General features: G+C 38.4%; 1 protein-coding gene across 5 annotated transcripts in view; it reads left to right on the top strand.

Annotated features, from left to right (window-relative positions):
- cnih3 (cornichon family AMPA receptor auxiliary protein 3) overlaps positions 1–25,621 on the top strand; it is a 95,118-nt gene that overhangs the window by 26,225 nt on the left and 43,272 nt on the right. For all 5 annotated transcript variants that reach the window (XM_088403795.1, XM_088403794.1, XM_088403793.1 and 2 more), the window contains exons 2-3: positions 5,809–5,877; positions 14,243–14,290. In XM_088403795.1, coding sequence (XP_088259921.1) covers positions 5,809–5,877; positions 14,243–14,290 — 117 coding nt within the window. The remainder of the gene's footprint in view (positions 1–5,808; positions 5,878–14,242; positions 14,291–25,621) is intronic.

Here is a 25,621-nt window from a genome sequence, read left to right as displayed (position 1 = left end):
ACACATGATAATGCTGCATATGCAATCTCATCAGGCATGAGGATAGCCTTGGGGTAGCTAACACTGTAACAGACTGAGGCAATGAACCAGAATCACGCTTGGGATCCACTGGGTAATAACATGTAAAAAGCTGCCTGTCAGTTATGGAGTCAAGGGAAATATCCAGGATTCGAGTAAACCTCTGCTGTGTTTTCAAAAGTAGCACGTTCACGTAAAAATGTGCCACTTATGTCGGCCCATTTCAAGACAGACAGTAATCCATATTTTTATTATTATCGTTGTATGTGCACTTTTAATGCCACATAGTATGTGCATATACAGAGGCACTGATAATGTTATGTTTTAGAGCAGGCCTTTAGCGCACCTTATACGTTTACTCTGGATAACAGACTCCTTGCTCATACATTAACTTATTTCTAAGGGACATTAAAAGACAAAAATACTTCAAATGGTGAATATTAAGTGCCCCATTAACGACAAACCAACCGAAGCCGTCAGCTGGCTCTAGTCTCCAAAATACTTCCTCAATATGTACACAAATTACATTGATTAAATCAATCATATAACTGAATTACAAATGAAAATGAGTAGTTATCAATGCAAAAGCTGTACAGAGCCTGGTCACCAGACTTGAAAGCTGTATTCCTCTCTCTGAGAAGGCACTGGACTTTTTTTTGTCATCCAGGCTTTGTGTTGGGAAAGACCCGAATAGTCTTGTCCACAGTGACATTGTCCATGCAGTGCTTGATGTACCCCAGGACTGCCACTCCAGGTCCTGGTGGTCAAAGACCATCCAGTTCGTTGACTCAAAGCAGTCATGCAGCTGTTGTAATGTATGGTGTTATATTTGTGCCACATATGCGAACGAAAACAGATTTTGAGCGCAGAAGAAAAAATATTGAAAAGAAGTTCCTCGATCAAAATTCCATTTCGCTCGTTGGCGATAGCCCTCTCTCGCGTTACATCTCGCTCTCACTCGCAATACTCCTCCCTTCCTAGCTCAATATCGCGTTGGCTCAACATCGAGCTCTCGCTCACTCGAGTTGTCCTCTGCGTGCCCTCAGTTCTGCTCACACGTTACGTTTGTGCCAGAAAAATAGCCAATCAGAGCATGTAAAAGCACTTTGATTGACAGCTTGGTATCCAATGAGTTTGCTTGTTGTGTTCACCCGGAACGAGCAAACGAGACTGTGTCAACACGGACTTGGGCAGGAGAAGGTAGACTTCTATGTAAACAATGTATGGGAATTACTTTTAATTTATTATTATTGCTGTATCGTATCATTTGACAGCTTTACCTTGTTAGTTTTTGGACTTTAATGATATAAGCCCACCTCATCCCACCCAAGTCGATGTGACTCTCGTTTGCTCGTTCCGGGTGAACACAACAAGCAATCTGAAATCAAAATGTTGAGAGTGAGGGCTATCGCGAGCGAGCCAAAAGGAATTTTGAGCGAGGAATTTCATTTCAATATTTTTTTTATGCGCTCAAAATCTGTTTTCGCTCGCTCGGTTTTATTTTCTACGCTCATTTTTTTTGCGCTCTCGCAATTTTGGCACAAATACAACGTCACAACTTCCTCAGGGGAGTGTATGCTGGAATCAAGTACACAGGCGTGTGGTCTGACTGACTCAGATGTGCTAATGGCCAAGCCCTAAACCCCTGCTTGATATTGGAGTAGACCTTGTCCAGTGTATATGCACCCCTGGTGGCACACTAAACGTGTTGGTATAATTTAGGGGGCATCTACTTTACGTTAGCCTGATTAAAGTCCCCTGCAATGATGTGGACAGCCCCAGGATATGTGCTCTGTTGGCTGCTCATGCTCTCATATAACTGTCCAAGGGCTGTGCTAATGTTAGCATTAGGTGGAATATACAAAGCCATTAACATAACAATCAAATGTTCTCTAGCTAGGTATGCGGGCCTGCATTTAACAGTCACATATTCAAGGTCCGGAGAGCAGCAGCTGCAAACCATCTTGGTGTTTAAGGCTCAGTTGTTGTTTAGGTAAACACATAAGCCCCACCTCTACTTTTGGCAGAATCGCCAGTTCTGTCGTGATGATATAGCACGCGGCCGGCTAGCTTGATAGCCTTGTCCGGAATAGATGGTCTGAGCCAGGTTTCTGTGACGAGCGTTAAGCAGCTGTCCTTCACGATGTTGTTTGTTGCCACCAGTAGTCTCCTTTCATCCTTTTTATTGGCAAGTGATCTCGCATTTTTGAGAAAGATGCTAGGTAGCGGCAGCTTATGTGGCTGGTTCTGTTGCAGCCTTGTTTATGAAGTCTCTCCCTATGCCGCCTGTGCCTCGCTGGTGTGACGATCCACGGAGAGTCAGGGCTTCTGGCTATGTCTACTGGTATGTTATGAGTGTGGCTTGTGGCTGTAATGGTCTGCTCACCAAGTAATCCAATTTGTCGAAGATGTGCCATTCCCATATGTAAGTCACCTGACAACTCTCTACTGAAAAGAGTGACAACAATACTAGCATAACAAATAAATTGCACCTAAAAGGAGAGCCCTAAGCCTCTGCGACTACACGCGGCGCCATATTTTACTTGTAGAGAATGTGTGAATGTGAATTTTGGGCATATTATCATAAATGACAACATTCTTACAAAGAAAGTACAATTTACACACACTTTTGGGCCAGATTTCACAGAGAGACAGAACAACTCAAATCAGAAAGTCCTTCTTTGCGATGTAAATGTAACATCAACTGTAGTCAGACGCAGCGACAAAAAACAAAGCTCAATTCAAACAAGGCACAAATGAATGAGATTAAACTAAATCAGTTCCAATACATCATTATTTCGGGTGCGGCCCATGCGACCCCGTACCATTTGATCCACGGACCGGGATTGGACTGCGGACCTGCGGTTGGCGACCTCTGTATCAGAGAATAGTGTTGTAAGCACCAGTCAGAAATGAACTGGTTGCAGTGCAAATTTCAAGGTCGAAATTTCAAGACAAGGCTTCCAGCACAAATGCCGGTTTATTTCCTGACCCGGTAAGCATGAACAAGACTGGGTTCGTTGTGAACCCTGTGGTCCATCTGCTAACTAGACTCCCTCATTGTTCTTAGTCATCTTCTAGCACCTGTGAACAATTCCTTGTTGGCGAGTAGTCATTCTCTTTTATGGCAAATGTAGCAACTCATTAAGTCACAATAGTGGGACACAGAGGTCCAGCCATCATTTCAGAAGAGGGTGGGACATGAACTTCATCAAACAGCCAATCCAATCAAACAACAACTACGAGCAAACTGTTTGCTTTAAAAATGTAATTGTTTATTTTTATGTTGGCCAAATAAATAACAACTTCTACCCATCCGGATTTTGAATAAATCCCTCACGCACTAATCTGCCTCATCACCAGTCATTTTACTGGCACAATTGCACATTCCAAAACTGCACAGGACAGGAAAGCTGCTAAATACATAATATTTTACACTACATGATATTTTGCACTGTCTTCCTCATATGTATACAGTCTTTTCACTCAATCTACCTCGAAATATGCTCAGAATGTAAGTCTATTCATTTATTAGTGGTTCACTATTACTGTCCTTATTGCGCTATTACCGGGTTCTTTTTTGTTTTGTTTTATTGCCTACCTTATTATTTGCTCGATTATGGAATGTGGTCTGCTCGGGTAAGTGAACAGAATAAGAATTTCATTTGTTGGTAATACTATGACTATGACAATAAAACCTGAATCTTAAAAAAAATAACCAAGCTGGTAAAACACAATGGGACAACTAAATTCCCAATGGCAACTCAACAATAAAATATTATACATGCGTACTGTACAAAAAATGGAAAGTTTTCTTTTGTTTTTTTTAATCCTTTTGAAAGACAAAATTATCTGATTTTTGCCTCTCAAATGTGGATACTATACTAGACAATTACGTAAATGAATTACAGTATGTCCTCGATTTAAGCAAGCAAAATTGTTTTTGTGTTTTAGAAAAAGTAAGACCAATCCAGACATTGACTATTTTATGAAATGTTATTAATCAAACACTCACTGAGTAATTCCAAATTTAGAGTGTCAGAGTCCAATTTATAATCAGAAAATCATCTGAAGTGCACCTTAAACCTCAGTTCTAATTCACACATGTGACTAGGATCAATAGTTTACTTTTACATTCGGCCATCCGCACCAGCCGTGCATGATAATTGGAAGCCTGTTCGACAACCATATCAGATCAGCTCCAGTAGATTTGTATGGCAGCCGAACGGGGCTGTTCGGTTGCTAGTTAGACCATTAGTCTTGTGGCAATTAATCTCTGTGTCAGGTTCTGGCAACCTAAAGCATTTAGTAAACAACAAACAAGAAGGAAGACAAGGGCCTTTTACTTGTGAGGAGAGAGATGTGTACCCTTACAGATCTCCTAGCGTTCTAGTTACACTTTCTGTCCGCCCCTTCCATGATGGTTGGCCCTAGTTACAAAACCGCTTGCTGCCCTGAAAGTTTAAGGGAGACATTATGGCAGCAAGGTAGAAATCAGTTTCTGATCATGGGGAACGTAGATGGAAGTCCGTGCAATCACTGCTATCTTCTTTCCCAGGAACATGGTGACAGACCCTGTACTGCTCCATCCTGTGATTAGGTCATAATGCCTGTGATATGATCATTAGGTCATCATGCCTGTGATTCATTACAGTTGCAGCAGACATGACAACTCTGAAATATGGGATAACCTATATACAATTAGTCTAACACACTGGATGCAAACTAGGATAATGGTTACCAGTAAGCTTTTCTTAGAGCCATTTTCTGTCTAGTAATTTCTAGAAAAGAAAAAATAACAAAACTTACTTATGGTCCACAAATTCGATCATCCAACTGCTGCCTAGATTGTTCTGGTGCCAGGTGAAAATAAGGATGTACATCAACAGAGCTAGCTTCTGTAACCGCGAACCATGGGTGCAGCACCGAACCCACCTCCAGGCGTGGCCCCAGAGAGGAATCCTGGTGACCGATATTAGCCCAAAGGAAAATGTGATTCAAATGTTGTCTTCATCAACCCAAAGGAAAATGTGATCCAAATGTTGTCTTCATCATAGGGGATTAGTTTTAACTTGTAAGTCAAGGTACCACTGTATTTTAGTTTGATTCAAGTCGAAATTAGGAAGTGTTCAATTTGTTTACAACAGATACCCTGATCACATCTGTTCATAATTGAGAAGAAAAAAAATCTACATTCACAATTTAAATATGCATTGTTGTTTATTGAAATTGAGTGTTTTTTACCTATTTCTCTTCCCAGAATAATGCAATGCAGAGGTGCATGGATAAAAGGAGCTCAACAAAAGCATAATTTAAAAAAAAAAAAAGAAACAATATGGCAACTCCATAAAGAAGGCAACATTGAGAGCGTGAATACCTACAGTGAAAAAAGCATGCAAAAAGTTTGGTTTGTTTAGATTTGTAACTTTTCCTTTTTTTTAATGGCCCTTGGGTGAAGCAGTTTGCCTCTAACCGCTCTGGAGTGTAACACTGTGGTGCAGCACACTCACTATGACACTCTAGTTAGAGTGCAAATTGAAGTTCTCCTTGCCAACAGCGAAGTGATCTAATTTAGCCCTGTGATTGACAGGTGATCATTCCATGGTGTCCTCTGCCTGTCTTTTCATATCACTGAGGATAGGAGATACAGGAGATTTACTGAAATGTATCGAAATTTGATGAGTCACTTCATTGGTTCGTTTAAAAAAAAATGTATTTCTAATTATTTGGAATTAGTTATTTAATGGTCCACTGCTCACAAAGTCATTATATTTATATTTTAATTTTCAGATAACAGCTTTTGATGAGCTCCAGGCTGACTTCAAGGTGCCAATTGATCAAGGCAATCCACTCCATGCGGTAAGTCTGGTCTTAGGTCTGTTTTTGTTTTTTTGTTTTTGTTTTACATTGTGACATTCATATTGATTTTCCTGAGCAATTATAATTTTCTAAAGTGTGATTCACATTTCATATATATATATATATATATATATATATATATATATATATATATATATATTTTTTTTTTTTTGCATACTGTACACAATTTTGCCATTACAATTTTACAATTTTGAATCTTGTTACTTCTCGTTTACTTCATCACATCTCAGAGATTGAACTTACAATGACACATTGAATCGTTTTCATTTCAACTATTTTGTTGGTGTGTCTAAAGTTGCATCATTTGACTGCCACTTTTTGGCCATGATAGCTCAACTTACTGCATTTCTCCGTGTACAGGCCGACCCTGCGTAAAAAAAAAAAAAAAACCTGACTACAGGTCAACCCCTGATTTAGTGGATACACATATCATGGTGTATGCAAATGCTTTATTTTTGGACACTGTTGAATGTGAATTCATCTAAAAGCCCCCAAAGTCATCATCACTATATGACACGCCAAATAGCTAATCCCATTTAAATCCCGGACATCTCTTTCTTCCTGTTCATCATTTGTGCAAACATCCTCGTTACTCTTCCACTGATAATCAACTTCTGACCCGTTCATTTCATTTGTCTGAAATGAAGGTCTTCGGAGATCATTTGCTGTTCACCTTACTTGGGATGTTCTTTACCCAAGTGACAACTGTTGTGAGATCAGAGCGTTAAAGGTTGCCCTTCGCTGTTTCTACCCTTACCTGCTGACATCCTTGCCGGCTTATTCAAGCACATATCCAAGGGCTGAAGGAGAAGTCAAAGGAGGAGTCAAGCCATCAAAGTTTGTGAGAAAAATGATCCACGCAGCTTCTTTGTTGACAACAAAAAGGCAATTAGGCGGCGTTTGACGAAAGTGCAAACAAGCTAAAACGGATGCATTCTATTACGAATTAGAGGTATATATAATAATTTTAAGTCCTGTAAATGACATGATATTTCTTCTTTTGCATTCAAATTACATTCAAATTAATGTTATTTAAACACTGATATGTGAAAAAAGTTGGTCTGTTTTGAGTTATGTGCGTAAAAGTCGACCCCCCCCAAATATGGTGGTTGAAAATTAGGAAAAAATAAACTCAACTTGTACACAAAGAAATACAGGACTCACATTTATAGCCAATTGTCAAAATAGTCAAAGACAACAAGATCCAACAACACTAAGGTTTTAGGTAAGCGATAACTCAGAATTCATTATTTAATGGTATGATGCTGATTTACAGTCACAACCCCCATGTGCCAGATTATGTTTTCGGTCATTTCACAAAGCTTTTGGGTGACTCAATGCCATAGCATTTTGCCGCATATTTTCCTCTTGATTGCATATACACGTCCACCATACACACCCATTCCAGATCGAATTGTAGTGAGCTATGTTCTGCTCTTAGTTTTAATGAGTGGATGACTGGCTGTCACTGGTTTTGCTGCAATTAAAATTTTGCACCACTCTTGAATGGCATTGCACGATCACAGATGGAACAACCAATAAAAAAATACATGTGCTTTTACAATCTCTCTCGTAGCATCAATGGAACACACAAATCCTTTGACTATACAATATAATTGCTAGTATTATATGTGTCAATTCCAGTTATTGAAGGGTGTACAAACATTATTTCAGTTGTTCTTTTCTTCTCTTCTCGATTTTTTTTAAATGTAAGTTGACCAAACCCAGAAAATAGAGCAATGACATTTACAAAGGTAACCTCAAGGCTGTCAACAACAGAAGACTGTATTGGCAAAAATAGTAGGCCCCCTGAGATGTATTCAAAAAATGAATTAATCAGCCTAATTATTATTCCACAAATCCATATGAATCACAAAACTCTGCTTAGGCCAGTGCTTCTCAAATAGTGGAGCAGGCCCCCTGGGGGGGCCGCAAGGTGATGGCTTGGATGACCCCAGGGAAAAGGCTTCGTTTTTATTTGAAGTGTAATTGCAATAAAATAAGAATGTATTTTTTTATTTTTTTGCTTGTTTATTTATTTTATGCTTCAGGCACTTTGATGCACTTGTTTTTTTAATTGTCAGTTTTTTCAGTAAAACAGAAATGAACAGTTGTTGAAAGTTGATGTGTATTGCTATTTTCTTTTGTCAATGTTAAAAACGGATAGCAGTTTAGGTATATTTATACAATTTTTATAAATCATAATTTCATTTATAGTCAGCACGTTGAGTGTGTGTGTGTGTGCGTGTGTGTGTGCGTGTGTGTGTGTGTGTGTGTGTGTGTGTGTGTGGTGGCAAAAAGTTTTCTCTTTCCTTGGGGGCTTTTGGCAAATTATAATCGAGAAGCACTGGTCTGGACTGATGAGGCACATACATATTTTTTGAAAAAAATATTCCATGAGACAACTCTCTACTAAGCAGGACACATTAGTTTCATTCGAAACAAGCAAATGAGTTTTTCAAAATTGCCAACATTCATTTATTTACATTTATTTGAATACTTTCTAATCATCAATTGTGTATGCCTGAATCCTTTTTACTCTTGTTTCCTTATTACATTCACTCACATATTTTACTTCAGTTCATTTTCACTACATTTGAGCTAACCATCTGTCCACAATGCCCTCGCAGTATGGACTTATTATTAATTGACTTCTGAAGTCAAGGCAAATTTAAAATCACTCCCACCCACTTCTTCACTGTGCTATACAGTGTCCTTGCTTATTTTCACATTTCTTTTACTGTATGTCAACGAGTTACATTTCAGAAAGCCTAATTAATGAGTAGGTAGGGAGCATATATAATGAAAAACGCACCGTGCTAATTTAGAGGACATCTTGGTGTTTCCAATTTGAAAAGATATTCAGCACAGAAGATGGTTCAAAAACGTGAACATACTAAATGGTTCTGCACTTGATTTTTCCACGATTCCTCCGTGAATCGTTTTACCCTCGCACAGTTATGCCACCACAGTACGTTAGACATCAGATCATATTTCTTCAAGTGAAATGACTTCTCCTTGTAGTCTGAAACGCTTAAAATAATGAAAAAGCAGCAAGATACATTTTATGTTCTTCTTCCACTCCCACATCTTCTTTGCTAACTCTGAAATGAGGTCCAATGTGATTTTTTAGGATAAATGAGATAACGAAGCAGTTGAAGATATGATTGTCTTGTACACACACACACACACACACACACACACACACACAAGTAATGTTTGAATCACTTTATAGGACATAAAATTGTCTCTCGAGGAAGAGACCCAGTTCCATAATATTAGATTTAAAAAAATAAAACCTCAATTTTCTTTCATCATTCTATATGAGTATGATATCATACATAGAAGTAAATCCAACAAATATTTATTTAAATAATTGATTTATTGAAAAAAATAATACAACAATACACAGGCGGCATGGCTCAGTCATCTCCCTGCCTGCGAGAGGCTGTGGGTTTGATCCCCCGATCATCGTGACACATAAAAGGCAACACTATACAACATGCTGAAGATAAAACTTAATATTAGCTAGCATGTTATCTCCAATCACAAGTTTGACCAACAAACGACTCATTTTGGGCATACCGTATTTGCATAATGACAACATTCCAACGAACAAAACTGTCACGCTGTAGCCTCAGAGCTCAACGGATTGTGGATCCCAAACAGACAAACAGTTTGTGAATTGTCCAAATGACTTTAATAACCAAAAGCACACGCCATGGGTGGAAGAAGTCACAACACACAAATGATAAAATTTAAACAAAATGTAGAGCAAAAAACTAAGTATTATCAAAAGAGATATGTAAAAATAGTCAAGAATAGTATACAGGAGAATAGTAACAGCAAAAAAAAACTCGGAAACTAGGAAGCACAAAGTACAACCAAAACTTGACATAGAATACAGTACTTGGAAAGCAGGCAGAAATCTCAGGGACTAGAAACACAGGGGGTGCGAGGAATTACCAGGCGTCGTTCTCGTGCTCCGGCCGCTCTTAAGGAGCCCCCAGATGGCAGATGAGTGTCAAGTGCACGCTTGGTGACTCCGCCCCCTCATCAAGGGAGAACACTCTGCCTCTACAAGAACAGAACAGAATTGGAGGCGAAAAGGACACAGAACAAAAACACAACTCACAGACACTTGTGGGCCAGATTACACAAAGAGAAGGAACAACGCGTGTGCACCTACAGCAACTGCTGCCAACTGAAGCCACATCGTCCTTCACCACCACAAAATGCACTATCACCAGTGGCCAGAGGCAGCCCCCAAAAAACACAAACTAAACCAAACAAGGCACAAATCTTTAACTGTTAAAAGATAAACTAAATCAGTTTTAAAACACCCATATTATTTCACGAATCCCCTACAGTTAGGCCACAGACCCCCGGGGTTATAACAAACATGGCAGCCTCCGGAGAAATGCCACTCCCGATCCAGTATAATTTCATGATAACTAGCTCTACAATTATATTTAAAACATAAACATAATACATAATACATAATACATAATACATAAAGCAGTTGATTACTTTAGTAATTAATTTAGTACCAGTCATTTTTAGACACTCTTTTTGTAAAACACTTGGGGAGAAAAATGAAAAAATAAATAGATACAATCTAAATAATTGCCTGGGATTGAATGTCTGAACTTTAACTGAAAAAAATGTAAGAATAGGTCTTTGGGGTTGAATGAGTGAATTAAACTTCACAATTGCAGTCGATGTTGTGTACATTTGTGCTACCACATTAGCCTAGTAATATTTTACTTCCCTTCTTTAAGGTGTGTGTATGTATTTCTTTTTTTTTTTTTCTGATTGACTTGTACATGTTATAGATGACAGTGGAAAAGGTAATTATATAAACTATACAATGGCAATAAAGTTATTTTATTCTATTCTATTCTCATTTTTATATGGCATAGCAACCTGTAATAAGAACAGGTATGTGTGGACTTTTTATATCCACTCCAAATCCTTTAAATACATAAGTTAAATACATATTCATTTTTTTTGTTTGTTTGTTTTTTATTTTAAAAAAAAAGTGGCACGGTGGAGCAGTGGTTAGCACGTCCGCTTCACAGGTCAGGTACCTGAGTTCAAATCCACTTGGCTGTGTCCTTTCTGTGTGGAGTTTGCGTTTTCTCCCCGAGCCCACATGGGTTCTCTCTGAGCACTCCGGCTTCCTCCTAAAGTCATCACTGCAAGAACAATTATTCTGACACTAATAGAAATGCTTTATAAATAGAAGCTAAAGTTATCAACACCCCATTGTTTAGAACTAGCAACACTGTCAGAAAAAAAACAACAACCAGAATTTGATGCTATGGGAATTTGTTTAATATTTGATGATGACGTTAAAAGCTTAAGTGAAATAGTGGCTCCTCGAGTCAGCACTTTGGCGAGTGCTGACTGAAGCTTTTTACACGTTATGATACAAGCTGAAAAGCCGACACATTATTAATACAGTCACACAATGTTTTTCTCAAGTAGTTGTGAACTACTTGATGCCACATCACACGCCTAACCACTGTGGTAATGAATGATATTTAGTGATGTGAAGTATCCACAAAATTCTTCTTGAATCAACTTTTAGAACTACTGCATTGTAGCATATTCCCATTTCACTTCCAGCTAAAGTGTATCTCAGTTTGTCACATACACCAAAAAAAAATAGTGTCTGTTTTGAACTTGTCACACACTGAGAGGACCCAGCCACTTTCCAAGCAGAGTTTAGGTCGACTGCCTCAACATTTGAAAGATGGAAAAAGGACCACTTGCGCTCAGTGTCCACAGCCTCAAGTTGTGCCATAGGTGGAATTCTGACTGAATCTCCCAACAGACCCTCATGGGTGCTTTGGGCCTATTAGGCCTGACCGTCATAATTTGTTTGTCAAGCACACATTTAGGAACAATAAAAAACTGTTATTTTAAAAAGTAATTCCGCTCCATTTTATAAGATGTTCTGTGCAAACGCACTATAACGGAAACATACTATATCGAATTAGAGGTATATAAAATCCTTTTAAGCTTTGTAAATGACATGATATGACTTATTTCGCATTTGACCTAATGTTATTCAAACACAGATAAGTAGAGAAAATTGGTCTGTTTTAAGTTGTGCAGTGATAAATCGACCCCCCTAATATAATAATAAAACTCAACTTGGACTCGGAGAAATAAATTATGTTCTAAAGAGGGACAGTAGTAAAGTGTTTACCACGTTCGCCTCACAGTTCAGAGTCCCGAGTTCAATTCCATCTCGCTCCAGCATTCCTGTTTGTAGAATTTTGATGTTCTCCCATAGCCCGCGTGGGTTCTCTCAGGGCACTACAACATCAACCTGTTCAATAAGAAGTTATCGAATGTGTATTGATGTTTTTAGACTTTTCCATAGATCAAACTGATTCAACGTTTGGCACAATTTCCAACATTCCTAAATGTACTTACAATACGAAATTGTCATGTTCAGTGGAGATTTGTTGTTGTGGGGTTTTTTGTTGTTGTGGGATTTTGTTTATGCGTTTTAGTTTATTTTTGTTTCCCTCAGGTCTACCTTCCTTGTCTGCATCCTCGTTAGTATGATTTTGTCCACCTGTCTGTGCTTTGCCTCCTTCTCGTGTGCCCACCAATTTTCCTGCCTTGTGTGCCGGTCCAGCTGTTTCGTGTTCTCCTAATTGCGTGTAGTCTATTTAAGTCCCAGTGTGTCTCCAGTTTGTTGTCCATTCAGTGTCTAATATAATGGGTTTTTTTTTTGGGGGGTTGGGTTTTTTTTTTTTTGGTAATGCTGTTTGAGTCCACCCCAGTTAGTTCCTACCTACACTTCTCCATTCCCTGCTGTCTCCCGTGAGTTTATTCTGTTTTCGAGTTTTTTTGCTGTTACTTTGGATATTTTTGTTCCTGTTGATCTTGCCTCCTACCTTCTTTGTTTGAGCCACATTCCTCTCAGTTTTCTGCATTTTTGGGTCCCCCCCCTTCCACAGGTTCCATGCCACATTGTAACAAATGTAACAAAAATATCCCAGTATAATCCCAGTGATTATTTTATGAGAAAACATCTTGAGCCGTTTATTCTCACTGGGTCACAGGTTGTTAAATACTCTAAAAAACAAAAGCCACTCTTTTGAACAGCTCTTTTTAGTGAACGATTTGTGAATGAATGGTTTATTTTAAAGAACCAAAAGCCCCATCACTAGTTTACATAGTGTCACAGCGCATGTTTAATGTATTCTTCGATCAAAAGCATCCACATTCCTCAGAGCATGCACAGATCACAAACCGATGGCGATAACCTGATTGCGTTTACATGACCATATATAAGGGTTAGAAAAAGGGGATTCATGTTCTGGATTTTTAAAAACCCAAATATGATCTTCATTGTGTTATTGCCCCTGTTTACCAGAGGTGGGAACTTTGTCAGCACTGACTGACCGTCTGTCAGTCCATTGCCGACTGACACCCTAATTATTTTTTGTAAGTTCAACCTCATCAATACTTTGTTTCATTTGTAGTGTATGTGACAGATTATATTTAGACAGATGTTAATGAAACTTCCACTATAATTGTAGGACAAGCAGTTATAAATGAAAACTGGCATCTTCCATGTAATGCATGATAATGCTATCCAGTTGGACATGATTATTTGCACTCTCACCCCTTGTATTAAACAGGATGGTGTAAACTAGCGTAGGCTTAAACCCTTTAGCTGGCTGTGTTTTCGTGTTACACTTATATTACTGTGTTGCGTTTCAATTGCAATGTTATGATAGAACAGCATATGTGGTTCTACACAACATTATGTGTAAATAAAACCAAAAGAACTAGAGGTAAACCAGTGCCTGACAAATGACAGACCAGAAAAATAAAGTCAAATGTCACCCTCTAGTGGTGGCAGAAGGTTGGGCAAAAATACACCTACTGACTGAAGGACTGATGAATGCAATTTCGACTGGCTTGCAATAATGACGGACTGAAGACAGTCGCGGAACTCTGACAAATGCCGGACCAGCAAAGGAAAAAAAAAATTGAAAGTTGCCCATCTCTGCTCTTTACATAGCACTTAAAAACCCACATGTTATAAAAAGGCTATTAACTGCATTTAAACACATTTACCAGAAGAGACGGCTCAATCAGGAGAGTGTAATTCTAAATGTAGTGCAAATCATTTCGAAACAAGCACAGTAATGAGTACAATTATGGTATATTTATATGCAATTTTAATTACCTTTTCGATTTTGATTGTTTCATCATCAAACAGATAGCATCGTAGCAAATAACACTGTGTTCTGTTAATGAACTCGTGACCTCCTTTTTATTTTTTATTTGATTTTGCTTTATCATATTACAGAGGGAGAGACTCCGAAACATCGAGAGGATCTGCAACCTGCTGAGGAAGGTGAGAAGCTCGCAGCCCTCTGACGACTCCACACACTTTGCTTTCAGTGTTACAAGTAATATTAGGTTCTATCTTGTTTATGCCTCAAACTTATATTATTATTATAAATTATTAGTTTGAATTCAGGCACTAAGCTGTTTAATCATTTATAATTGCACACTCATGCTTCCTGTTTCATCTCGCTTCATGTTGTAGTGGCTTTAAAGCAATGCAGATTGAAAGGTGAGATGCTCTGCGGAACCATTGTGTGTGTGTGTGAGTGTGTGTGTGTGTGTGTGTGTGTGTGTGTGTGTGTGTGTGTGTGTGTGTGTGTGTGTGTGTGTGACAGTTTGCCTTGAGGTGCAGTTCGAGAAAGGAACGAGGCCTCCTCACAGCTTTGATGACATTATTCTCTGCCGCTCTCAAACTCACACTTTGATTGATTGATTTGATTCATCCATCCATTCACCCAACCATCCATCCATCATGGAGTTAATGTATATCCAATTGGAGCGCTTTCCTAAAGTATTTTGCAGTAAATGAAAATTACTTCAAAATAATTGTAACAGGAAAAAATCCATGCATATTTATATTTACCAGAGCAAAGAAATAAATGAGCACTGTAAATTAAACTGTTATGTTGTGAGCAAAGTGGAGAAGAAAATCTTGAGTGCAAAATAGGGTACAATAATAGGGTACATAATTACAGAACAGGGTACAAGATTAGGTCAACAACAGATTGGCAGTGGGAGGAAACAACGAGAATGAAACTTTGGGCACATGGGAGTGATGGGACATTTATATCATCATTCTTGTTAGTTGAGGTGGAGATGTTGATGTGGATTTATTATGGACTTGCATGAAGCTAAAAAGATATATGATTAGAAAATATAACAATTATTAATATTGAATATCATTCACAAAAGTTCTAGGGTTATTTTTTAACTAACTTAATTAGTTATTTGTTCTTATACTAGTCATCAGCATATGTAGAAATGAGCATGATTTATATATATATATATATATATATATATATATATATATATATACAGAATATATATATTCACAGAGCTCACAGTCAATACACTTCATTTACAATGACATGTGTAGAGTGAATTTTCTTAGCTATATTAGACATCAGATTTGAGCAGCATGCAATCAATCCAGAGTAACAACGAATGGTTAGCTCATTCACCTCTCAATTCACATGGCATGGGTTTGAATCCTTTCCTTTTTTTCCTCTGTGAAGTTTAAACCGTCTACTCCTGCTGGTGTAGGTTTTCTTCAGGTACTATTTTTTCCCTCCCATATTCTTAAAACATTTGCTTTCTTTTTAGTTATTTGATGATACATTGTCCTAGATTGCAGGGGCAGACTTCCCTCCCCCCGGCCACAGACCCTTTATTATGGGCAAAATTATTGGATCTTGTATTCCCTTGGTTCTGGTAGTTGTTGATAGCTATTGCATTTTGTGGGAGCAGTTGCTCGCCCACGAGTGTTTGTGAGTTGTATTTTCTTCGTTGAAACATTGTCATTTACGCTAATATGTCCAAAATTCGTCATTTGTTGATCCAACTTGTGGCTCTACATAACATGCTAGCTAATGTTAGTATTTATCTCCAGAATATTATATAGTGTTGCCTTGTATGTGTTTATCGTGTTAGCATTTCAATGTGTGCTACGTATTTCCTTTTAGAAAATGTTAGCATATGCAAATGTTTAGAAATGATAATCATGCTCATTTGCATCTAATTAACTTTTTTAAAGGAATATTGTTTGTAATTCAGTTATATGATTGATTTAATCTACCAAATTTGTGAACATTTAGTAAGATATATATATATATAATATATATTTTGCCTATGGGACTTACCTGAGATTCTGATCAAATCTATCTGTTAATATAACCAAAATCAACTTAACCAAGTGTTTTTTTTTTTTTTTGTTTTCTTTTAATCAATCTATTTTCAGAGTGCACACGGACATTCATCAACAAGTATATACCGCTAGCAGTGTGCTTGTATACTTCGAGTCCACAGTTCATTTACAGGTTCATACTTGAAGTGGACTGCAAGTACCCTCTTTTATATACAACTATTTTTGGTGGACTTAAATGTCTCACATATCCAAAGTTTCCGCACAGTGCATGAGGTGACTGAAAAGCCCCCAAGTGACTGTTTTCCTATTCACGCATTAAATGCAGAGAGTTCACAGAGTATATTTTTATTCTGTTCAGTGTATGCCTGAGGCTGTGAAATAGGAGGTTCTGCAGCATGGTGACTGTTTCCGCAGCTTTTATCCAGAGCACTTCTTCCCTCTAGTGAACTATTCCGCTCACTCCAACTGGTGGAGTCACAGCATGGTGGTCCTGATTGATTTCAGTAAAAGCCTTGCCTATTTTTTTTCTTAATCCTGGCAAACCCCCAGTTCCCTGTTACATTCAAAAACAAGTTGAAATTAGAAGGTGCCATTCTTTTGCCTCACAGTAGTGAGCAAGTTTGGATTTTTTTTATTTATTTATTTTTTTTGGAAAGCAGCAGGGGTCTAGATGACAACATCAGCGGGAGTGTTTGGCTCAATTAAAAAATATCAAAAATTAAAATACTTTCTTCCGGCTCACACAGTGAGAATGAAGTCACAGTAAAATGTAAATTATTTAGAGCTTTTATGTTTTAATTTAGACAACTGTGCATTTATTTGATTTTCACACGTTTTGAGGCTAGTATAAGAGAGGTAACATGCAAGAGTTTTTGTCACATTAGCTACTTGTCTGACCCCTCTAGCAAATTATTTAAAAAAAAAAAAAAGTTTCAAAAAGGACAGCAGTTGTATTATGTTAAAGATAAAAACACTACACATATAATCAGCAATCTAATATTACTAAAATACTGTATTTTCCGCACTATAAGGCGCACCTAAAAGCCTTATTTTTTTAAAAAAGCTGATGTGCGCCTTATAATCACATGTGCCTTATATATGGATCAATATTGAGATTGGGATTCTTGATGGGGAATGAACTGATAAAGTAAGATTTACCTGTTTCTTTTGTGTGTTTACAGTTGAACAAGGTTGGTCATATTGACATTGAGTTATTATGCTATTGACAGTTTAGAATTATTATTTGAGTTATTATTGTTATTGCTTTGAGTATCACTATATTGTGATTGAAAAATGTCATTGAGGGTGCGCCTTATCTATTGAAAAAGTTTTCAAGTGTCATTAATTGAAGGTGTGGTGTGGAATTGGTGTGCCTCATAGTGCGGAAAATACTATTTTTCTTTATGCATTAGTAATGCCTGTGCATTGATATTGGTAGCTCTATATTTACAATTATTCCAACACTCTGTGATGGGATGGCAATAAAAACATGAGAAGGATCAAGAGCCACAACAGCTGAAAAGGCCAACTTTAATACAAAAAAAATACAGTGCGCCCCCGTGTAATGACACAAATCTGTTCCATGGTTGGGGTCGTAAGGCAAATTCGCCGTATGACGGACAATCCAAACCTATGTTAACAGCTAATGTGTTTAGAACCCCAGGTAAAAGAAATCAAAATTGTACATACATGTTAAAAGTATATATATATATATACAGTGGGCCCCCGGGTTACGAACTTAATCCGTTCAGCGGCTACGCTCGTATCTCGAATTGCTCGTATAGCGGGCAATCCAAACCCATGTTAATTCGTGAATGCGTGCAACGCGCGCAGAAGCCTTAGGTAAAATCATCACGCTGTATACATATATTAATAATGAGTGACATAATCTACTGTGCAGTTGCATTAAATAACAAATTCAAAGGAAAAATGACTTTTACCTTTCGAAAAATGTGACTTGTGCTGAGACAAGCAGAGATGAGCAAAGATGAATGCTCGAAGTCAAAATGGTAAATCAGATATGCTATTGGTCTTACAGTGTCACAGTAACTTTTTCAGTCAGGGTTTTCTCTACTTCCTTCCATCCCAACCAGCTGTGCCATCAAGCTAGATAAAGGCGTTCGGCCAATAGCATATCGGCACTTCTGTGATTGACGTGTGACGCCGGCCAATAGCATCTCCGTGAGTGAGACCGGGTGACCTTAATCGACCAATAGCATATTGGCGTCTCCTTGACTGACTGATAATTATTCGCACTTTTTTTTTAAACGGTTGGAATGTATTGACATCTTATTGATTAAAACACATTTAAACCTGTGACGATTTTTTGTCCTGCAATCAGCACACTTAATTTCATGTCAGCTGTTTTTCCCGACGTGAATTGAGCTGGGTGGAGGCGGAGGGGAGGTTGTGTTTGTTGTATTAACTAGGCACCACACATATAGCTTGTTCGAGCGTCAGTTCACTGTTGGTTTCAACTCACAGAATTGCAAAAATGGCGCTGTCCCAAAGCATGTCAGGAGGTCGCCTACTAACATGGCATGCAGTTTTGTTAAGCAACCATTATATAGCACTGTAATACCACCCGTAACAGAGTGCAGAGATCAACGCCTTGAGTTGGTACGGCAACGAGGATAGGCTATTGGTCTTACAGTGTTACAGTAACTCTTTCAGTCATGGTGCAAATCACGGAGATACTAAAACATCATCCTCTTATTTCTTCCTTTACCGCTGCTAGTAATTTTAGAAGCTATGTCTAACAGATAAAGTTTGCAAAGTCTTCAAAACATTCCGTTTTTCACTCATTTCTCTACTTCCTTCCATCCTGTCCCATCAAGCTAGATAAAGGCGTTCGGCCAATAGCATATCGGCATTTCTGTGATTGACGTGTGACGCCGGCCAATAGCATCTCCGTGAGTGAGACCGGGTGACCTTAATCGACCAATAGCATATTGGCGTCTCCTTGACTGACTGATAATTATTCGCACTTTTTTTTAAACGGTTGGAATGTATTGACAATTAATTAAAAAAAAACACACATTTAAACCAATGACAATTCTTTGTCCTGCAATCGGCACATTTAATTTCATGTCAGCTGTTTTTCCCTTTAGCTGTACAAACACTACACTTAAATGGTAATATATTTAGACACCGTGAGTGAGACAGTCAGTGTGAGGTTGTAAGACCAATAGCGTTCACGTTACCGCCACAAGTATCTGTTATTGATTGTAGATGGCTCTACTGCTGAAAATGTTGACGCAGTTAGGCGAGAACATTTCTACATTCACAATGGCTGGTTTGTCGGAATGCTCGTAAGGCGAGAGGTTTGCTCGTAAGCGGAGGACAAAAATCTCCCTGATCCACGCTCGTAAGGCGAATTGTTCGCAAATCAGGGTGCTCGTAAGCCGGGGGCCGACTGTATATATATATATATATATATATATATATATATATATATATATACACATACATAGTGGGCCCCCGGGTTACAAACTCCCTCTTTTACGAACTTTTCGACTTACGAGCGTGGACCGTGGCGTTTTTTGTCCCCCTCTTACACACAAACCTTTCGACTTACGAACAATCCGACATGCCGGTCAATGTGTTCGTACAATTATTTTCGGTTTGCTGCATCAACGAACTCAAGTGTTCACGCTTGTCTCGATAATGCTGAACGCTATTGCTCTTACAATGTCACAGTCACGGTGTCAGTCACAGTGTCAGTCACGGAGTCAGTCATGGAGATGCCAACATGCTATTGGTCGATGAACGTCGCAGTCCCGGTCTCACTCACGGAGATGCGGATATGCTCTTGGCCGGCGTCACGTCAATCACAGAAATGCCGATATGCTATTGGCCGAACGTCTTTATCTAGCTTGATGGCACAGCTGGTCTGGATGGAAGGAAGGAGAGAAAATGAGTGAAAAACGGAAGGAAGGAATGTTGTGAAGACTTTGCAAACTTTATCTGTTAGACATGGCTTCTAAAATTGCTAGTGGCGGTAAAGGAAGAAGTAAGAGGATGATGACAATAGAAACCAAGCAGGAGATAATTAAAAAATACGAAGGAGGCCCATGCATAGTTAACCTTGCTCGTGAGTCTGGCCGTAACCGCTCGGCAATCTTCTAAGGGCAAGACCTTCCTTGCCGGGGGACGGACCCCGGTCGACAACAAAATGGAAAGGCTTCTTCTATTATGGATTAAAGAGAAGGAAATCGCCGGTGATATGTTCTAGTTTGAGAAAAGTTCTTGTTTAAGAAAATAAATCAATAAATTCTGCTGGTTGGTCTCTGCTCCCCTCCGCCTCCACCCAGCTCAAGTCACGTCGCCCCAAAGGTAAATGTCATTTTTCCTTTGTATATTTATGTTATTTAATTTAACTGTACAATAGATTATATTACTAATTTTTAATATGTGTATAAAGTCGTGATGTTTTTACCTAAGGTTTTTGCACGCGTTGCACGCATTCACTAATTAACACAGGTTTGGATTGCCCGTCATACGAGCAATTTGAGTTACGAGCGTAGCCGCTGAAAGGATTAAGTTCGTAACACGGGGGCCCATAGTGTGTGTGTGTGTGTGTGTGTGTGTGTGTATGTATATATATATATATATATATATATATATATATATATATATATATATATATAAATTGTTGTGTAATGGTCTGCTAAGTAAATATTTACATTTAGGCACTTTTCCAGTGAGTGTTCTTTTTTTTTAAGTGTGTCATCGTTGTCACCATTCATCTGCAAAATGTGCATCTGTCAGCAACAGACTGAGAGACAGTGCACTGGTCCCAACGGACTGCCTACCTCCAACAAATACAATGACTGACAAAAACCCAACTTCAACTTTTTCATGTCATGCTTCGTTTTTTGGCAAAACAACTGTCCGTCACTGTCAGACCGATGGACCGCCCACCTCTGGTAATATAATACACGCCAGCAACTAGCAATTAGATAAAGGTGGCTGCCTATGTGGAAAAATGCCCAGTAAACCAACCAATCAGCGTTTGTCAGCGTAGCCCGGCCCCTCAAGAATTCCAGCTTGGCCCAGAAAGATCACAGAGGTACTTAGAAAGCCTCCATGGATTTTTTTTTTTTTTTTTGGTGTAACCAATGGGCTAACAGGTTCTAACGGTGAATAGAAAGGTTCTTCAAAATGTTGCTGGAAAAGCACCTATTGTTAATGTCAATTATTTGATGTTCAGTCTTGTGGCTTGAAGCAATGAGCCAGCATGTGTCACAGCAACCGAACGAGTGCACTTAATCAAACTAGTATTTTTAATTGACACGCTTTTCTTCAACCTTTCTTCTCCAGTATAATGAACTCTGCAGTTTCTAGATCGGGCATGTCCAAACCCAGTCTTCAACGGCCGCCTAAGCGGCATGTTTTGGAGGTTTCTGTCCTCCTACCACACCTGATTCAAATGATCAGCTAATCAGCAAGCTCAGCGGAAGCCTGACAACCAACCTGATCATTTGAATTAGCTGCGTTGGATGACGGAAACATAAAAAATATGCAGGATAGGTGGCCCTCGAGGACCGCGTTTGGACATGCCTGGATGATCAAATTAGTGACTTCCCTGAATAAGAGAGGGACCACACGTTGTCCTGATTACATTTTCTCAGTTTTAGACTAAGTTGTGACCCATATAAACGCTGTAAAAATAATGGACTGTTGTTGAAAGCTTTTTTTTTATATTGCTGATTTATTTATTTAATGTTAAAAAGGAGACAGCTTTAAATATACTTGTACAATTTTTATAGATAATCTTTTTTTTAGTCATAGGGGGGCGAAAAAGTTTCTCTGCCTTTGGACTTGGCTTAATATAATTAATAAGCACTGCTGTAACACGGTAGTGTAATGCATTGCACACACAAAAGTAATATTTTACTATGTACAAATGAAAGTAACATAATGCATTACGATGGATGCTTTTTTAACTTGAAAATGTTTTTTCCCGCAAATTTATCAAAAACACCGCAAGATCAGGGAGTAAAATCCAGGGGAAAATGTTGACTATCTGTGATTAGCACCTACTACAGCAGAATTGAGTGCGACAACAGTAGACCACAGGTTGAATATGGACAGTATGTACACAAGATGGACATACGGCCATTACTCTCAGTTCATCAGAGATAAAGACATGAAGAATATAATCATTAGGTCCATTTTGTGCGCGACACGGAAAGAGCTGTCCACTTTACCAAATCGCACCAGTAATTTGATGAACCATTTAGAGCAGAGCCATAGTAACAGGAAGTTAGCGGAAAAAAACACGCGGAGGATTGAGAGTGGGATTCAAACAGAGCAGGCAAAATGATCGTTCCCTCGCTCAAGTCCAACATGTTTAGATTAAAATCACCAAGATTTGAAAAAATGGAAATAAAACAAAAATGGAAAAAACACAACCAGAGGGAAGGACATTGTCACTTAAGAAACAGCTTCAATGCTGATGTTATGAAAACCCACTGGCGATTCAGATGCTGCTAACCCTCAGAATCAATCAGTACATGCTGTCATGGCACTTTTGACTGCAGTATGCTGGAAGATTGAGGTCTGCAGGGATGATTTCTATCGGAACAAAGGCCCCATGGGTGCTCCGATGAAGGGATGAAATAACTAATTAAGGAAAGTGGGTTATTTAAAGGATAATTAAAATGATTTAATCTGACCTTTAACTGAAATCTATTGGTAATATCAATACTAAGTCGAAGTAAATGCCAAACCAGAGAAATACTTACAATTTAGCCACAAGAGTATTACCTTGACTTACAGGTTTAAATTCTAAAACCTGAATGCAGTGTTCTTGTATTTCCCCTGTGATTAATTAATTCCCCATTTGAACCCCCACCCCCCACACCTTTTTTGGGAGCAAACATTATTTATTTATTTTCAACACACAGCACAGCACAGTGCACCGCAGCATGCACTAACTCTCACCTCTCTCCGCAGCACCAAGCATTACACCCCCCCTCTTCGCCCTGCCCATACCCCCACAAGGCAAACAAGTTTTCTTAAAGGGCCAGCCTCAGTCTGTGTTTTCACTCACACCTCACCACTTCGAGCCAAAACCTGGGAGTCATTCATTTGTTGACAAAATGCCCTAATATCATGCCATGACTTCGTCGATGCAAAATGACGACACACAGCAACAGTCAGATCTAAGCAAAAATTCCTTCATTTGTGACCATGATATTTATTACTGCTATTCCAAAATAATCAGTACATTATAATATTAAAGTATTTTAAATGTAAGGCATTACACTACAATTGCATTACTTTTACATTACTCTTACCAACTGGAATGACCTTAAACTAAACTTAAGTAATCTTATATGCCCAATATCATCCCAAAATAAATATTATTGCTTCGTTCGACTTGTAAATGATGCCTAGATCGCTGGAAATGTTAGACAAAAATATACAAAAACGACCGCAACAAAGATCTCAGCATACCAGCTATACACCAGCGGCCCTCTCAAGGCAACCGAATGAATAATAATTTAAAATGAATAATAATTTAAATGTAAATGTAAGGAGCTTTTTTTTTTTTTTTTTTTTGGGGGGGGGGGTTATATATTGTAATGCGTGTTACTGTCATTGGTTCACAGTAAACTATGACTAGTTTTTTTGTGTGTAATGCCTTACAATATTACAACAACCTTACATCATTACATTAATTACTCCTAACACTGTTTTTGACTGAATAAGACTAAGTATTAGCTTACTGTTAGACTGCTTCCTATTGTGTGGTAGGACTGAGCGTGGAAGAGTTATTGGAAGTAGGTGCTGCTATAAACTGACAGCCTTTTGAGAAAAGAAAAAAAAAACGTGAGGCGCTGAAGGTGCAAAGAGTGAAGCGCAAAGTGGTGAGGAAACACTGTATATTTAAGAGTGTACTCATGTATTCACTTTGCAACTGGCCGTTTTCAGATGAAGTGTGCCTCAATATCGGTGCAAGTACTTACCAACAAGACAAGAACAAAGATGAAAGATGTAATCTGCTTGCAACAAAAGATAGACAGATGCCGAGCAGTGTGTCTTCCTCTTACTGACATGACAATATCTGTCTCAGAAGCATACTGCTAGGAAGTAGAACTATTCCATGGTAGGTGTGCACAATAAGACATCTACTTCAGACCATACATAAGTCCATCAGTTCCATGCTATTGATATAATACTGTCCTGGGTATCAATTGTTACATAAACTATTGAAATTGAAGTGTGTGTTTGGAAATGCACTCCCAGGGAGCATTGCTGCTCTTGACCATTTGGAAACTGACAGCGTTGTCACAATGTGCCATTGGGTTATTTAGAATTCCACACTCCGGGGTCACCCAGGCTGCGCTTTTGATGTTCTTACTTGGGGCACGGCGCGTCAAACCGTAAAGCATTACAAGATGGAAATTACACTGAAAAAAGAAAATATGAGCTTAACTTAAAAGCATTGACTTAGTCTGTCACAGCAAATACTCTGGCCCATTCCATTGAAAAACGTTAAATTGATTTTGCACCAAAGTGGGATTACTTCAATATATTTAAATTAAGCTCCTGTATATTTTTTTTTCATTGCATGCATTCCAAGATGCAAGGGTTGTAGGCCAATGAGGGATTAGAAAGACAAAATGTTCATAAATTAAAAGAAATTCACAGCATAATGTCTTTTACTCAATTTAAGTGGTTTCTACATTTCATCTGATTTTGACTTTTTTTCAGAATTTATACATTTTCACACTTAGTTAAATCAAGTTTGAGTTGAACATGTAAAGCTGTGCTACTATATTACTATTTTACTCACAAAGCAGAGTAAAATTAACACTACTGAAATAAAGTACCATATTTCTCCTAGTACAAGTCGACCTCGCTTATAAGTCGACCCTCCCCCTTTATTATTTCAATTTGGGCTAATTTTACAAAAACACGGAAAAGAACGTGAAATTACTAATAGATTAGTGAATTAGTGATGGATAAGAAAGTGAAATTATTACCGGTTACCGAAATTAGATTTGGATGCCTGAGAAATGAGAAATAAAATATATAGGCATAATCCCATAGGAGATATGATACTATATATCTATTAAGAACAACAAACATGATACACAGTTTTGCTGATAAAAAGCTGTGCGGTACAGTACGCGTGAGTGAGATCCCTCATACTGGCGCAGTGTAAATCACTCAGTCCGAATAATGAGCTTATGTGCAAACCACAGCACTACGTTGGTCCCACGCAGTCTTAGCAAGCAGGATGTCCTCAGATGTGGAGAACACTGTTAGAGGAATGGTGTCAAGAGAAGAGAAAGGGAAGGGAAAGCACCAAGCAGCAAAGAGGATGATAATAATAATAAGCGAGGCGAAATGGGGGAAGGGAACCCCTCCTTTGACAGGAAAATAGCAGCCATGAGGGGATCTGTAAGAAATTAATATTAATCGTGCCATGACTCACACTGGAAACAGTATACATTTGCT

This window comes from Hippichthys cyanospilos, chromosome 20 (genome assembly GCF_059441005.1).
Source record: "Hippichthys cyanospilos isolate Australia breed blue-spotted pipefish chromosome 20, RoL_Hcya_1.0, whole genome shotgun sequence".
NCBI lineage: Eukaryota > Metazoa > Chordata > Actinopteri > Syngnathiformes > Syngnathidae > Hippichthys > Hippichthys cyanospilos.
The sequence above is the reverse complement of the archived record's forward strand: the minus strand, read 5'-3'. Positions and strand labels throughout refer to the sequence as shown.